General features: G+C 43.9%; 1 protein-coding gene across 2 annotated transcripts in view; it reads left to right on the top strand.

The window, feature by feature from the left end:
• The window catches only part of ASL (argininosuccinate lyase), a 50,864-nt gene extending 34,593 nt beyond the window's left edge, over positions 1 to 16,271 (top strand). For both annotated transcript variants that reach the window (XM_073558922.1, XM_073558923.1), the window contains 5 exons: positions 8,604 to 8,657; positions 9,312 to 9,401; positions 11,384 to 11,464; positions 13,623 to 13,729; positions 15,762 to 16,271. In XM_073558922.1, the coding sequence (XP_073415023.1) occupies positions 8,604 to 8,657; positions 9,312 to 9,401; positions 11,384 to 11,464; positions 13,623 to 13,729; positions 15,762 to 15,909 (480 nt within the window). In that variant the 3' untranslated portion in view covers positions 15,910 to 16,271. The remainder of the gene's footprint in view (positions 1 to 8,603; positions 8,658 to 9,311; positions 9,402 to 11,383; positions 11,465 to 13,622; positions 13,730 to 15,761) is intronic.
• Positions 16,272 to 16,728: the final 457 nt, after the last annotated feature.

Below are 16,728 nucleotides of genomic sequence, written 5' to 3'. Positions count from 1 at the left end.
TAGTGGCCAATGTGAAAATTGACAGATTTCTCTTTTATTTTTATATATATTATATATATATATATATATATATATATATATATATATATAGTGATGTGAAAAATAAGAATAACATTATGAATAAAAAATAAGTATTTTTAATTTAAAAACCTGATTAAAAAAATAGTTAATTTTCTGTTGACACATTCAGTTTAATTTAATTGCAACAAAATAAGTAGATTGCAAAAGTGTGAAAGCATCTTAATTTGAAGGGAACCTGTCATGTAAAATAATGTGCAGATATAGGGGCAATCTGCATGTTAATAGCGTTCTGACACCATGAGGCGTCCCCACTGCCAGGAGGAAATTAACCTTATTCCCCCCGGGAGTGTTCGGCTTCCAGTCACATGTGTGGCGACGGCACAGTATATTTCTGTGTATATAAAGTGACGGCTGTAACCACGCTCCAAGCAATGACTGACAGCAGCTCAGCATTAGGGCCTGCAGTCAGTCAGTGCCATGAGCGTGGTTATAGGCAGTTCTCTCTATACACATAACGGTAACGGAATGCGTGCTGGCCCCACCCCTGTGACCAGGGCCGGCTCCAGGTTTTTGAGGGCCCCGGGCAAAAGTGTCTCAGTGGGCCCCTTTAACACATACCACAATTCATGATGCACAGATACAGCAGAGAAATATAGGTATAGTACAATGCAGGAGATTTCACTTCTTACATGAGTGATAGCTATTGTAAATTCTACAATACCATACAGCAGAGGGGCTTTATATTAGGCTACTTTCACACATCAGGTTTTCGGCGTCAGGCGCGATCCGGCGTCGTGCCGGAACGCCGGATCCGGCAAATGTTTCGTAAAACAGGATGTGACGGATCCGGTTTTCTGGCGGATCCGTCTTTTTCTGGACAGACAAAACCGGATCCGTCTCATCCGGTTCATCCGTTTTTCTATCCGTTTTTCGACGGATTACGCCGGATCCGGTTTTTAAAATTGACCCATGTGGCCTTCCGAACGGGATTGGCTACTGGAAAACTATATATAGCATGTTCCTACAGCCCTTCTTTGACAGGTTGTAGAGGAGAAAGTGCAGGTTGGAGAGAAGAGCAAGTTACTGGCGAAGATGGATGTTGTCATTGGAAATATTTTGAAGAATTTGGCGGATTTTACAGCGGAGGCAAATCGTTTGAGGGTGATTGTTCTGGAGAAGGAGAGAGCGAGACAGCAGCGCATCAGGCATCGTAGACGACGTTTGTGGATCCACCCCATCACAGCCAAGAGAATGACGCGTGGGGTCTATTCTACACTATGCATGGACCTTCGACGAAACCCGGATAAATTTTTTGGATATGTTAGGATGAAAATGGAGAATTTTGATTACTTGGTGGAGCGCATTGCACACCTCATAAGAAAAGCGGACACCTATTGCCGCTTCTCTGTTTCACCCGCAGAGCGTCTGATGGTGACTTTAAGGTAAGCCACATTTATTGGATATGATCGCATCAGAGCACACTTTCACAGCAATCTTGTTGGTGGTAGTTTGTATCTCCAAGTGTTATAGGTCAGTTTTGGTATGTAATGCTGTGATTTAAAACTAATTTATTGTTTTTTAATTCCCCACAGATTTCTTGCAACTGGAGAATCCCTTTCGTCACTGCATTTCCAGTACAGACTCGGGATTTCCACCATATCTGGAATTGTGAAGTACACATGCCGTGCACTGTGGGACTCCTTAGCTGAAGAGTTTTTACCAGAGCCCACAACAGAGAGGTGGATTGAAATTGCTGACAAGTTTCAACAGATATGTCAGTTTCCAAACTGCTTGGGAGCTGTGGACGGGAAACATATCCGCATTGTAAAGCCAGCTGGATCGGGATCGGAATATTTCAATTACAAGAAATATTTTTCAATTGTCCTCATGGCCATCGCTGACGCGGAATACAAATTTATTGCGGTTGATATTGGGGCCTATGGCCGCTCCAATGACTCTCAAGTTTTCAAACTGTCTGCCATGGGGCGTAAACTGTATGGAAACACCTTCCAGTTCCCACCACCTAGACCGCTGCCGCAAACATCTGGTCCACCTATGCCATTTGTCTGTGTAGGGGATGAAGCCTTCCAGCTGTCAGAACACCTTTTGAAACCATACTCTAGCAGAGGATTGACAAGACCAAAACGCATTTTTAATTACCGCCTCACAAGAGCAAGAAGAATGGTTGAATGTACCTTTGGTATTCTGACAGCCAAATGGCGGGTCCTATTGACTGCGATCAACCTCAAGACAGAAACTGTGGACGAGGTGATCAAAGCGTGCGTGGTACTCCACAATTTTGTTATCTGCAAGGAACCCATTTCCATTGAGGACACCTCTGAAGAAACCACCTTGCAAGATTACCATGACATTACCACTAGAAGTTCTGTGACGGTTTCAGTAATGAGGGACAATTTTGCACTATACTTTATGTCACCTCAAGGCAGAGTACACTGGCAGGATGACAGAGTGTGAAAGATTTGTGCCCAACCAAACTTGTGTACCTTCTGTACCAACAGTATATACCTTTGCCAACCAAAGTTGGCTATCTTGTCATGGTCTCTATTTTTAGCTTTAGGCCACAGGTGTGTACCTGGTTGTGTTTTATGCAAAGTATTTCACCTTTTAACAAAAGTTGTGTACATTGTTAGGAAATCACCAACAATAAACACAACTTTTTAGGTGAAATACTTTGCTTCAAACACAACCAGGAACACAACTGTCGCAAAAAGCTAAAATTTACCCACAGTTATATACCTAGTTTTGAATACCATTTCACCTTTTAAATACCCTGTATTTAACCTTTTTCGCCGCAGAAAGAAATGACAGACAACCAGTGTAAAATAATTTAACTTTTATTGAAAAATGTTTTTTTAGTAAACTTTTTAAAAATTTTAATAAACTTGTTTAATAAAACTTTGAAACTATAAAACTGAAACCATAAAACTGGTCATTTTTATTTAAATACACACATTATAAATCTGTGTAGTGTGTGGTGGAAATACTGCTGTAGGGGCTGCGGGACACTTCGACACTGGGAGTGTGGAGAGAGGACTGGGATCGTGGTGGGGAACGAACAGTTAGAGGTGAAGGTGTGGAAAAAACTACAGAATGGGTGGACATGTGGGAAGCAGAAGAGGTGGTGGGTGGTGGAGTGGAGGGTTGGGCAGGGACTGTAGGAGCAGATGATGATGGCAAGTTGTATGAGGAAGGAGTTTGGTACGGGGCAGGTTGCTGGAAGTGGGGAGATGTCTGGTACGGGGCAGGTTGCTGGAAGTGGGGAGATGTCTGGTACGGGGCAGGTTGCTGGAAGTGGGGAGATGTCTGGTACGGGGCAGGTTGCTGGAAGTGGGGAGATGTCTGGTACTGGGGAGGTTGCTGGTACTGGTGAGTTTGCAGGTACTGGGGAGGTTGCTGGTACTGGGGAGGTTGCTGGTACTGGGGAGGTTGCTGGTACTGGGGAGGTTGCTGGTGCTGGGGAGGTTGCTGGTGCTGGGGAGGTTGCTGGTGCTGGGGAGGTGGATGGTGCTGGGGAGGTGGATGGTGCTGGGAGGTGGATGGTGCTGGGGAGGTGGATGGTATGTAATAGGAGGGGGAGGATGGAAAGTGGCTGGAGGTGGATGGTATGTAATAGGAGGGGGAGGATGGAAAGTGGCTGGAGGGGGTGTAGATGTAATAGGAGGGGGAGGATGGAAAGTGGCTGGAGGGGGTGTAGATGTAATAGGAGGGGGAGGATGGAAAGTGGCTGGAGGGGGTGTAGATGTAATAGGAGGGGGAGGATGGAAAGTGGCTGGAGGGGGTGCAGGTGGAGGAACTACTGTGGTGGGAGGAGGAGGAGGTTGGGAGGTAACTTGCTGGAGAGCAGCGTGGCATGAATGCATTACATGCATCTGCTGGGCAGGAGAGAGCGTTTCCATGCGCTCCACAACAGACCTGAAAAAGGTGTGGTTTGGCGAAGATCTTGCTTCTGAATGCATGGTTTGCAGAAGTGTCTTCACCTCCAGAATGCTGGAGTTGATCTGCTGATAGCCTGCGGAGATTTGCTCTGACAAGACTTTTAGACAGTTCTGGAAAGATGCATTCAGATGCAAGAACTCTGGCGCATAAATCTTTTCCTGACCCCTCTGCCGCTGCCGCCCAGTACCCGCAGATGTACCGGGGCGGTCGAAGTGTCCCTCGGTGCCGGTCTCCTCAGGGATCGCCTCAGAAGGGTCCAATCGTGCCGGCTCCCGAGTGCTGCTCACCGTGCTGTGGAATAAAGAGAAAAAAAAACAATTAAAATACTGACATGGTATGGCCCTGGCTGAAAAAAAAATTTACATCTAACATTTTTTTTTCACATGTGGTGTGTAATATTTACCTTCTGGTGACCATTGTTTCCCGGAGGAACGACAGGGCTTCTGCGTACTTGTACTTGCTCCTGCGTCCTCCAGATCCACTCGTGGCCCGCATCTCTTTATTGAACTCCTTCTTGAAACGATCTCTCACAGACCGCCACCGATTCACAATTCTGTTCCCTGAAACGAGAAAGGAGTGGTTAGTATACAACATCAGTGTTTCCCAAACTCCAGTCCTCATGGTCCCCAGGGGTCATGTTTTCAGGATTTCCATAGTAAATAGAAATCCTGAACACATGATCCGTGGGGACCACGAGGACTGGAGCTCGGGAAACACTGGTTTACATCAAGCAACCGGTACTGTGTATACTTACGCTCTTTAATCTGGGCCCGAGCTTCGAGGTCCTCCCAGCGGCCCACAAGGAGCGAACAGATTTCCTCCCAGAGTCGTCGGGTAACGATCAGGTCAGCGTGGCGGCGGTCAGCCATATTCCAGAGCGGCTCCCTTTCTCTGACGAGATCGATGAGGCGGTCCACATCAATCCCTCCATCCTCACCGTCAGAGTCGGGAGCACGCTGTGAAGGCTGTTAAAGAAAAAGACAAAAATAACATAATTAGCCTCCACAAAAGAAATGAAATAAAAAGTGCAAAAAAACAAAGCAAAAATATTTATACTTACACGCTGGTGACCGCCGCGTTGCTGTCGCCGACGACCCTGGGAGGCACTGCGAGGACCTCTTGGCCAAGCACCAGATTGGGAAGACTAGAGAAGAAAACAAAAAATGTTATGTCTTTGGATGTAGGCATTTGTTTGCTGTGTGTGGTCTGCAGAACATTGTTTTCTATGTGTTGTGTGTAGTGTGATGTTGTGTTTCTGCGTTTGATGCAAAAAACTTACCAATTGTGAGCCCACTCCAGGTGTCTGTCCACCCCTTCCTTCTTCTTCTGGGAGCTCCTCTTCATCTTGTGATTCCTGTTTTGAAATAAAAGGCAATGAATAGACATATATTACAGAGAAGATGGATTTTGGAAATAAAAACTTACCGTCAAACGCTGACGATGCGAGGGAGGGCTCCCAGAAGATGATGTGCTGTCTTCCTGGTGGCCACACTCCATGCCTGTGGGTGGTGTTCCAGCTGCTGCCATTGCTGCTGCTGCTGCTGCTGCTGCATCTATTGGGCGGCTGTTGAATAAAGAGAAACAAAGGGCCAATGAATATCTTGATATTCAATAGCCCTAGTTTGGAGGAATGGGTGATTTGATAATTACCGTCTCTCATCTGCTGCTGGACTCCTCTCCCGTTGTTCAGCATGCTGCTCCAATTGGGGTGGTGCTGATGGTGCTGCTGCAGATGTCTCCTGCCTTCTCCTGCGCCTGGTTGCTGTCTTGGGTGGCATGTTGGGTGTGGCTGTGGGTCCCACTGTCTTGCTTTTATATATGTCTTGTGGGCAGAGCTACTGAGCATGCTCAGACCAAAAAAACGGATCCGGCGCATTGCGGCGCTCATAGGCTTTCATTGTGTGAAAAAGCCGGACGCGCCGGATCCGGCGAGTCCGGCTTTTTCGCCGGAGACAAAAAACGTTACAGTCACCGTTTTTTCCAGACGCCGGATCGCGACACATTGCGACACATTGCCGGATCCGGCGAAAACCGGATGAAACGCATGGCCATCCGGCGCAAATGCAAGTCAATGGGGGGGAAACCGGATCCGGCATTGCATTTCGCCGGATCCGGTTTCTGTCAAAAGCGCCGGATCGCGCCTGACGGCGAAAACCTGATGTGTGAAAGAGGCCTAAGTCAACCCCTTATATGCCAATTTTTGTGACCTACTCCCTCTTCCTCAGTTACCAGTAGGCATCACTATGCAGGGCGAGCATGTGCCTGTCCTGTAGCTCCACCGCTTCTCCCTGTCATCAGTGCCACTCAGTTACACTGGACACACTAGGGAGAGCAGTGTTTAAATGGAAATGTAGTTTTTAGAAGGATGTCAGATGGTCACTTGATCTGAAGCGCTGGCCATCTGATAATATAAAGGGGTACAAAAATGCTAGGGTGCTCATCTACAAAAGGAAATTCAATAGTAAAAGGGTGAATTTTTAATATATGCTTGCATATGTGACTTTAAATAAAACTGGGCTATTTTGACAACCCCTTTAAATATTTACTGAACTTAAAGTCTTTAGATTCGTACCTATTTATGGTATACACATCAGATATGCTCCAGAAGGGAACACCCCTTTAATTTAGTGGGGCCCCTGGATTTGTTCAGTATGACCCTTGGACAAAAAAAATACAGTCAGCGCCCCCTGCTGCAGATGGCTAGCTATAGAGACACTGATAGACTCCTATACCTTAGAGATGTGGCCAGTGACCTCCACCTGCCTCCACCCCCTGGTCACCTCCCTGCAGGGCTCACGCGTGGGGGACAAGTCCTTGCCATTTCCCACTATTCCCAGGAGTGCTATCACGCTCCAGCACAGGCCGTACGCGTGAGCAGCACACAGCCTCATAGGCAGATGACACTCCGGGCTTCAGCCACCAACACCAGCAGGACACACACGTGAGCCCAAACCCGGGCGTGCCTCTACCCGGGGGTCACCGCGCTGACCGGGGCCAGTACCGCAGACATACAGAGCCGCACACCACAGGCCGGATACTCACAGGCTAGCTGTTCATTGACGTCTGGCTATCAGTCAGGCCGTTAGAGCTCCAATCTCCCACTCCTCGTCTGATGGTTCCGGCCGCTATGACACCTCTGAGTCAGGCGGACGGTCACCGCGTAGTCTGCGTTGTGCGGCGCGCTGTATACCAGACAGCGTGAGTGGGCCTCTGGCTGAGGACAGGCAGGCTGTGGCTGAGGACAGGCAGGCTGTGGCTGAGGGCAGGCAGGATCTTCAGTGCTTTTACATAACACAGTCCCATCTGCTGTGCAGATCACTGCTGGGGATGTTGCAGTTTAAAGATCTCAATGCAGCAGATCTCAGGAAGCAGCAGCAACAACAATGCAAATCAATGCGAGCCAAGTCCCCTGTCCTGCCTGTCCACTGCTGACAGCCACGGCTCATCATGCGCTCCACAGGGCAGCAATCACACGTAATGCGCTGGATTAGCAGAAGGCTGCAGTTACTGTACCTTCTATCAGAATGCAGTGGGATGCTGGGGAGCTCTTCTCACTCTGCTCATGTCTCACCTGTCATTCGTTTTTTCTACATACTCATTTAAATTCGTACATTGCAGTAAAATCCCCTAACCAACCTGCTGCATTATCTCCGGCTCGCACGGAGCCTTTAATTCCCGGCTGGAAGCTAGAGCCCTAGTGGTGGGCGCTAGGACCTGCGCTGACGTCATGGTCATGTGAGTGGTCACGTGCTGGGGGAGGTCTCTGTTGTGGTGCTGCTGCTGTGTGTGGAGTAGTACAGTGCTGTCACCTCAGTCTGTGCGTGTCATTCCTGTCAGGACGCTGCTGCGACTCCTGCTGTGTGCCGAGTGCATGGAGATATACAGCACAGTACGGCGTCTGTGAGGGTGACACTGATAAGAGTGTGTGCGTTTTATCCCAGACAGCGTGAGTGGGCCCCCCCGTCTCGCCAGGGCACCGGCACTTGCCCGGGTGCACCGGGTGCTGACGGCGGCCCTGCCTTTGACTGTAAGTTAATTTACTCCTGGCAGCAGGGCCCTAAGTGCGAGAGCTGGGCAGGTTCAGAATGCTATTAACCTACAGATTAACCCCATATCTACTTATTAACAGGGTTATATTACATGACAGGTTCCCTCTAATCCAGATTATATGTATCACCAAAAAATTAGATATATTTTCTCATTTGCTTAAAATGGCATCAAAACACATCAGACAGGTCACAATAGAACACCATCTACTAGGAACAGGAACAAGTTAATGAATTTGTTATTCGAGCCCTGAATGGCAGATTTCAGAGTCTGGTAAAGTCATGTCACCATAACGTTTATTGTTGTAATTACGCCAGAGTCTGGTGTAGAAAAAAACATGTAATATATTAGTAGTAGTATACTATATTGTCAGTATTATTTTTTTTTTACCAAATCCATGATTTGGCTATAGTCCTATTTTGATTTCTGATTTCTACATATGAACACCTAAAGCTCACCCATCAGTGTGCCTCTAGGTTTACAAGTACCTTTAAGCCTACTCTGGATTACTCTTTCTACTTGTGGAAATGATGTGAGCTAAATATTCTAAACTTGTTATAAATGTATTTCTTTTCAAGTGCTCTGGTTTCCTGATGACACTGAAAGGCCTTCCAAGTACATATAACAAGGACCTACAGGCGAGTATGACTTCTCTGGTGTAAAGTGAATGAACAAAAGGGAATTCTAAATCAAATCAATGTTTGATTATTAATAAAAGTGAAAAAGATGATTCCCAGGACCATTTCCCAGCCACCAGGTTGTTAATCCATGGTTGCCGGAACTGGAACCCTGTTGACTTCCTCCTACCTGCCGACATCCCCGGTGCCTCTCCTGATTAGCAGGACTGGCATAACATCATATATATCTCACTGCAGTGATGACATCAGGAATGCCAGGTGGTAAGAGGAGGTTGGAGGGCTCTGGGGTCCAGCCACAGCGGACTATTGACATGGCACTGGATCAAAATCAGGCTAATAATTTAGCTTATCTGTAATGTATTATACTAATCTTTCAATAAGCGTTTGGGCGTAAAAAATTTTTCTAAAGCGTCCATTAGTAAATATGCCATTGTTCACCATAATGCTCACCCATTGTGTGGAATACCTTATGGTGGCCATATATGTGCATATTTTTTTCTGAGATTTACACATGGACCATTCCACCAAAATGTTATAAAAGCCATCTATTGTAATACCTTATAACATGGAAACAACAGTAGTTTTGCTTACATACAGCATTAGTAGTGGTACAAATTGAATGGTTATTAAAAGTACATGTATTTTGACGTACAGGAAGACAAGGAGGCCATGTTTGATGTCTATGATACCATATGCGCAGTGCTTCAGGTGGCATCTGGTGTGATTTCCACACTACAGGTAAATCTGTTTTAGCTATTGCTTTAATCACGATCTTTATGAGGGTTTGTGTAATTTACTGATCTAAACTACATGATAATATGTACAGTGGCATGTAAAAATGTGGACACCTTTAGTCAAAGTGACTGTTATTGCAAACAGTTAAGCAAGTTGAAGATGAAATGATCTCTAAAAGGGCTAATGTTAAAGATGACACATTTCCTTTGTATTTTAGGCTAAAAAATATTTTTTTTCATCTTTTACATTTTAAAAATTACAAAAAGTGAAAATGGGCCAATGCAAAAATTTGCATGGGTTGTACCTAGTAGCACCACCTTTTGCAAGTATCACAGCTTGTAAACGCTTTTTGTAGCCAGCCAAGAGTCTTTCAGTTCTACTTTGAGGGATGTCCATCCATTCTTCCTTGGAAAATTCTTCCAGTTCTGTGAGATTCCTGGGTCGTCTTGCATGCACTGCTTTTTTGAGGTCTAGCCACAGATTTTCAATATTGTTCAGATCAGGGGACTGTGAGGGCCATTGTAAAACCTTCAGCTTGTGCTTTTTGAGGTAGTCTATTGTGGAATTTGACTTGTGTTTAGGATCATTATCCATTTGTAGAAGCCATCCTCTTTTCAACTTCAGCTTTTTACAGATTATATGTTTGCATCAAGAATTTGATGAAATTTCATTGAATCCATTCTGCACTCTACACGTGAAATGTTCCCCATGCCCATTGGCTGCAACACAACCCCAAAGCATTGATCCACTCCCATGCTTAATGGTTGATGAGATGTTCTTTTCTTGAAAATATGTGCACTTTTTTCTCCACACATCTTTGATCATTGTGGACAAAGAATTTTAACCTCATCGGCCAACAGGACTTGTTTCCATAATGCATCAGGCTTGTTCTTTTGCATACTTCTGATTCTGAATTTTTTGGTGAGGACACATAAGAGGTTTTCTTCTGATGACTCTTCCATTAAGGCCATATTTTTGCAGGTGTCTCTGAACAGTAGACCAATGTACCCCAACTCCACAGTCTGATAAATCTTTCTGAAGGTCTTTTACATTGAAGAGGCATTCTGATTTACCTCTTTTAGCAATCATACGAGCAGCTTTCACTGAAATTTTGCTTGGTCTTCGAGATTTTATCTTGACGTCCACTGGTACTGTTAACTGACATTTCTTAATTACAGTTTGAACTGAGGAAAGGACAACTTGAAAAAGCTTTGCTATCTTCTTATAGCCTTCTCCTGCTTTGTGGGCCTCCACCATTTTCATTTTTAGTGTGCTAGGCAGCTGCTTAGAAGAACCTATGGCTGCTGTTTTTTGGCACAAGGTTAGAGGAGGCTGGGTTTTTATAAAGCAGTATAATTTGCATCGCATGGCCTTTCCAGCTAATGATAGTGAACAAGCCATAACCCTAACAGGCTAGTTAAGGTCTTAAACCTTGGTCAGAGTTATCCGAGCACACAAATCTCCAAGGATGCCCAAACTTTTGCATCAGCCTATTTTCCTTTTTTTGTAATTTTTAAAATTTAAAAAATGAAAAAATATATATCTTTTTTTTTTTTCCTAAAATACTACAGAAATATGTCATCTTTAACTTTAGGCCTTTTAGAGATCATTTCATCTTCAACTTGTTTAACTGTTGACAATAGTAATTTTGACCAGGGGTGCCCAAACTTTTACATGCCACTGTATGTACTACTGATGAAACCACAATATACCAGCACTGTATATGTCCATAAATAGGTGCCATCTCCCAGCAACTCCATCATAGATCTTCCCTACAATATGGTGAAGGCCAAACACCAGGTTCATGAAGCATATAGAGACTTATTCACACATGCAGCAATGTTTTTTTTATATTTGTGCAGGACTGCACATAACACATTTTATAGCTGTGTTTTCTGATATTTTCTTTGTGTATGGATTTCTGCAGTAAATTACTGGCTATTTGGAATGACACATACTGAGATGTTTGGAATTTTGGATTCTAGATTAACAAAGAGGCAATGGAGAAAGCGCTGAGTCCCGATATGTTGGCCACGGACATTGCTTATTATTTAGTCAGGAAAGGGGTAAGTGGTACCTGATCTACATAAAGGTTGTGTATTGTGTATGCTATATATGACCAGTCCCACATGGTAAATCTGTAAATCCCCCACATGGTCGATGTGGGGGATTTACAGATATGGATTGCTTGGCCCCCAATGACAGTACAATACATCTAGATGGATCTTGAAAATGCCATCCAGATATAGCAGACTATTTCCAGGGTAAATCCGCAGCATATATGGCATTTTAAATGCTGTAGATTTGCAACGGAAAAATTGTAGACTAAAAAGTGACCTTATTCTGAGCAATTACCGTATTTTTCAGACTATAAGATGTACCTAAGTTTTAGAGGAACAAAGTAGTTAAAAAAAAAAATGAAGCATGAAATGTGGTCATGACGCACTGTTGTGGGGGGATCTGTTGTGTAAATGTACCCCAATTCTGTACTAATGTCCCCCATCCTGGGCACCTTCCCAGTATATATGTCCCTCATCCTGGTGTATTTGTCCCCCATCATGGGCCCATCCTGATATATATGCCTCTTTTTTTTTTTTTTTTTTTACGCAAAAAAAAAAAAAAATACCATCCACTCCTTCGGCATGCATGGTCCTCTTCTGATGCTGCCAAATGAGTTTGGCTTGTATGCGATAAGCAGCGCTTTACGTCACTGCCATGTGCCCCCAGTCACAGTGCACTGAAGGCAGTAGCAGGGTCGCCACTGCAGGAAGCCGGGGGTGGCAGGAGCAGCGAATATTCATTTCTACATTAAGGCTATGTGCCCACAATGCGATTTTTAAGCGTTTTTGCCTCGATTTTCAGCGCGAAAACGCAGCGAAAACGTTTAAAAATCGTGTACAGAACACCCCCCATGCATTCCTATGGCATTCCACACATGCTGTGCTAATGCTGCGCTTTTTTCCGCAGCGGAAACGCATCGCGGAAAAAATCGCAGCATGCTCATTCTTTTGTGCGGAATCGCAAAGAATTGCCGCGATTCCGCACCCATAGGAATGCATGAGAATCGCTTACTTCCCGCATGTGGCTATGCCCATCATGCGGGAAGTTAAGCGTCTCATGTGCGGTTGGTACCCACGGTGTGGAGGAGAGGAGACTGTCCTCTAGGCCCTGGGTACCATACCCCTGTAAAAAAAAGAATGAAAAATAAAAAATCGTGGTATATTTACCTTCCGGCGTCACGCGCTGCATTCCCGGCCAAGCGTTCCCAGTAAGGCCTTGCGGCAAGGTCCTGTGATGACGTAGTGTCGCGTGACTCTAGCGGTCTCGCGAGATCGCTATAGTAACGCGAGACCAACATCATCACAGGTCTTGCAAGGCATCGCTGGGAACGCTGTGGCCTGGGATGGTAGCGCGGGACGTCGGAAGGTAAATATACCCCAATTTTTTATTTTTTTTTATTATTTTTAACATTTTATCTTTTACTATTGATGCCGCATAGGCGGCCTCAATAGTAAAAAGCTGCTCACACTTGTCAAACACTATGTTTGATGAGTGTGACCAACCTGTCAATCACTTTCCAAGCGATGCTTCAAATCGCTTGGAAAGTACTTGAGAAAATCACGGCAAAATCGCGAACAGAATCGCGGTGAAATTGTGCGATTTCTGGGAAGGAGTCCGTTTTTTAGTGTGCGTTTTAAAACGCTACGTGGGCCCATAGCCTCAAGGGAAATTAATTTTCACTGCTCCCACGTCCATTATCCCGCCAACCTCTTGGCACCAGCATCTGGCGTAGTATAAATGTTGACCTTCATTTACTATATCACTGACCTTGGAGCCGAGTGGCGGTGTGGGATTATAGGAGTGGGGAGCAGTGAATATTCATTTCCCTTTTATGGAGAAATGAATATTCACTGCTCTTGCCGCCACTGGTTTTCCTGCAATGCCGATCCAACTCCTGTGACCCCGCTCCACCGCCGAAGCCACTTCCCCAACAGCGAGCCAGGTACATTCGGACTATAAGACGCACCCTCATTTTCTTCCCAAATTTTGGAGGTAAAAAAGTGCGTCTTGTAGTCTGAAAAATATGCTAGCTGTTTCATTGTCATACAATGTGACATTTACCAGCAATAAATGTTTGGGGTGGTGCAGTGACTGGAAGAAAATCATTACCCCAGCCAAAAGGAGCGATGGTTTCCTGTGACTTTGGATGTTTTTGGATTACAGATGCCATTCAGGCAAGCACATGGAATCTCTGGAAAGGTTGTTCAGCTAGCAGAAACCAAGGGCCTCACGATCAATAAAATGTCACTGGAGGATTTGAAGAGTATCAGGTAAGAGACTGGAGACAGTATGTTTACCTTTGCACCTATTTCATAAACCACAGGCTAATTGTGACATTCCCTGCTCAGTTTGAAGGTCCTTCTGCCATCATTAGATGGAGAGTGGTGTAAAATTTCAGTGGATCACTGGCTTTAAAGTGGTTGTCCTGGGTTTAGATCTAGATGGCCTACCTTAGCTCTTATTGAAGTGAATGGGAGCTGAGCTGTAGCTCCCAATAATGGTCTCTAGACTGTGTTCGGAGCTGATCTGATATTGATGACCTAATTGAAGTTAGGTCATCAATATATGTCTGTATTACCCCTTCTTAGGGCTATGTCCACAATCTACCAATTTTTATTGCTCAAATGCATCCAAAAAGGAAAATAAAGAAACTTTGTAAATCATCCATTCATAATGTCCTACCATTTTTTGTCTAAAGCAGCTATATAGATTAATTCATATCATATCACTCAGATACTGGGCTCCCGATTGGCTGTCACTATAAAGCGCCGATAGGGAGGGGATTGTGCTTAGCTTACTGCAGTGACCAGGGAGCACTTCACCATTACAAACTCCCCTGATTAGCCCAGATCGCTCTTTTATGTGGGTTCTCCTGCTTATACCCTATTCAGAAGTATACTGTAACGCATCTACACGTCTCCTGTCTAGAGATGTCAGGATTTTTCAGCGTTTCATCACACACAAATTTAAGATGCTCAATCCTTAATTTTCCTGACATCATTAGGGAACAGTTATAATAATTATCCGATATTAATAATGATCTAAAATAGTAATTAAAGGATTATTCCCATCTTCATGGATGGATACTCTTAGATAGTGCTTATAAGAACAAGCACTTAACAATTTAGGGTAAGTTCACACGAGGCGTTTTTTCTGCAGCAAAACTTGATCTCTTGGTAGGAAAGAAGCTACAGGAAAAAAAAACGTTTTCCTTGTTTTTTTTTGTGGTGGTTTTGGCATGCTTGATTTGTCTCTTGTGCATGCTGATAAAGTTAAGTATTTAAAAAAAAAAAGTCCTATTCTATAGAGTCAGGTTTTGGCACAGAAAAACGCAGCAAAATATGATTCCGGTGTGTTTTTTCAGCGTTTTTTCACCATCCATTCAAGTCAATGAGTGAAAAGCGCAGAAAGAAGTGACATGCTCTATGTCCAAAAAAACATGCAAAGCACAAAATACTGATGACGAAAAACATGAGATTTGCTGGTACTGTAAAACGCAGCTGAAAATTAGCAGAAAAAAAACACTTAGTGTGAACTTAACCTTACTGCTTATAAAAATGTGCCTAGGAGACCACCTACCGCTGCTGCCTAGCTTGCAAACAATGCGCTGAAGCTGGTCGGGATTAACAGGTAACAGCTAGTGATGAGCCAGTCTACTCGTTACTTGAGATTTCCTGAGCATGCTCGGGTGATCTCCGAGTATTTGGATGTGTTCGGAGATGTAGTTTCTGTCATCGTAGCTGCATGATTTGCGGCTGCTGGACAGCCTGAATACATGCGGGGAATGCCTAACAAACAGGCAATCCCCACATGTATTTAGGCTGTCCAGCAGCCGCAAATCATGCAGCTACGACGACACAAACTAAATCTCCGAGCACGCCCAAATACTCGGAGGTCACGCGAGCATGCTCAGGAAATCTCAAGTAACGAGTAGACTCGCTCATCACTAATAACAGTAAGCTCCATCAATCTTCATGCCAACTTCAAACAGTTCTTACAAGATCAATTGAAAAGAGCTTGCAGTAAGCACTGGGCATGTTCTGCTGCTGGTCTCCAAAGCAACAGGCCATAAACAAAAAAAGAAGGAATAGAAACTTTATTAGTGCTAAATTGTTACAGTCATACCAAAGTTATAAAATTAGCACAAACATGTGATTGTTTCGTGATTAAATATGTGTAGAGTCTCAGCCTTGTTGGAAGAGGTTTGGGGAAGGTCATCAACAAAAACAGCTTTGAATATCTTCTGCTCTTCTTATATTACCATATAACTTTATTTTTATGTTCTGCCTCTATTTTATGCAGTCCACTGTTTGCCAGTGACGTGTCCAAATTGTGGAACTATACTAACAGCGTGGAACAGTACACTGCAGCAGGGGGCACGGCAAAGAGCTGTGTGGTCGCACAGGTTGAACAGATTAGAAACTGGATGAAAAGTCAAAAGGACCATTAATATGATGGATTGTCTCCATTCACATGTGAACATATCAGAAGATAGTCTATACTCTCAGGTTATTAATTGTACAAAGAGTAATTACATTATATGTCAGATATGTTCTCTAGAGTAGCGGGATCGTAAGTATATCATGCCTGGAGAACAGTGAGAGTTTATATACAATTGTAAGCAAGAGCTAATATTCCATCCGTACTGTTTTGATAATAACACTGATTACGATACTATGTTACACTGGTTACATTACATGTTGGATATCGGCACGGATTCCACAATATTAGCTCACACCTTTATATGGGATGTGCTTAATTTCTAAACAGTGAACTGATTTTATCAATTTAAAATAAATTTTGAAAAATGTATTATGTTGTATATTTTATTCAGTCGTCAAAATGAAGCTTTTTTTTTATCTAGCCTTGTAAGGCGAATTAACATTTAATAATTAACAAGAGGTGATGGGTATGGCTCTGTTTAAAGAAAGAAAAATCCACAATGATCACTGAAATAACTTGAAACAGACAAAAGTAATTTTCAATTTAAATTGACTGAATGTCAACTAATGAAAACAAAATGAAAAACTAATGACAATCAGACATTTTATTTGAATTGTGGTTCAACAGAAAAAATACAAATAAAAGTGGTCTGGACAAAACTGATGGTACCCCTAGAAAAGATTGGTCAAAATATTTTCATAGGGACATGTTAAACTAAAGGGCCTGTCACACTAAGCTATATCGCTAGCAATATCGCTATAACGTCACTGGTTTTGTGACGCAGCAGCGATATTGCTAGCGATATCGCTAAGTGTGATACTTACCT

Source organism: Dendrobates tinctorius, unplaced genomic scaffold, assembly GCF_039654945.1.
Source record: "Dendrobates tinctorius isolate UK_male_01 unplaced genomic scaffold, ASM3965494v1 ptg000263l, whole genome shotgun sequence".
In the NCBI taxonomy this organism is placed as follows: Eukaryota; Metazoa; Chordata; class Amphibia; order Anura; family Dendrobatidae; genus Dendrobates; species Dendrobates tinctorius.
The sequence above is the reverse complement of the archived record's forward strand: the minus strand, read 5'-3'. Positions and strand labels throughout refer to the sequence as shown.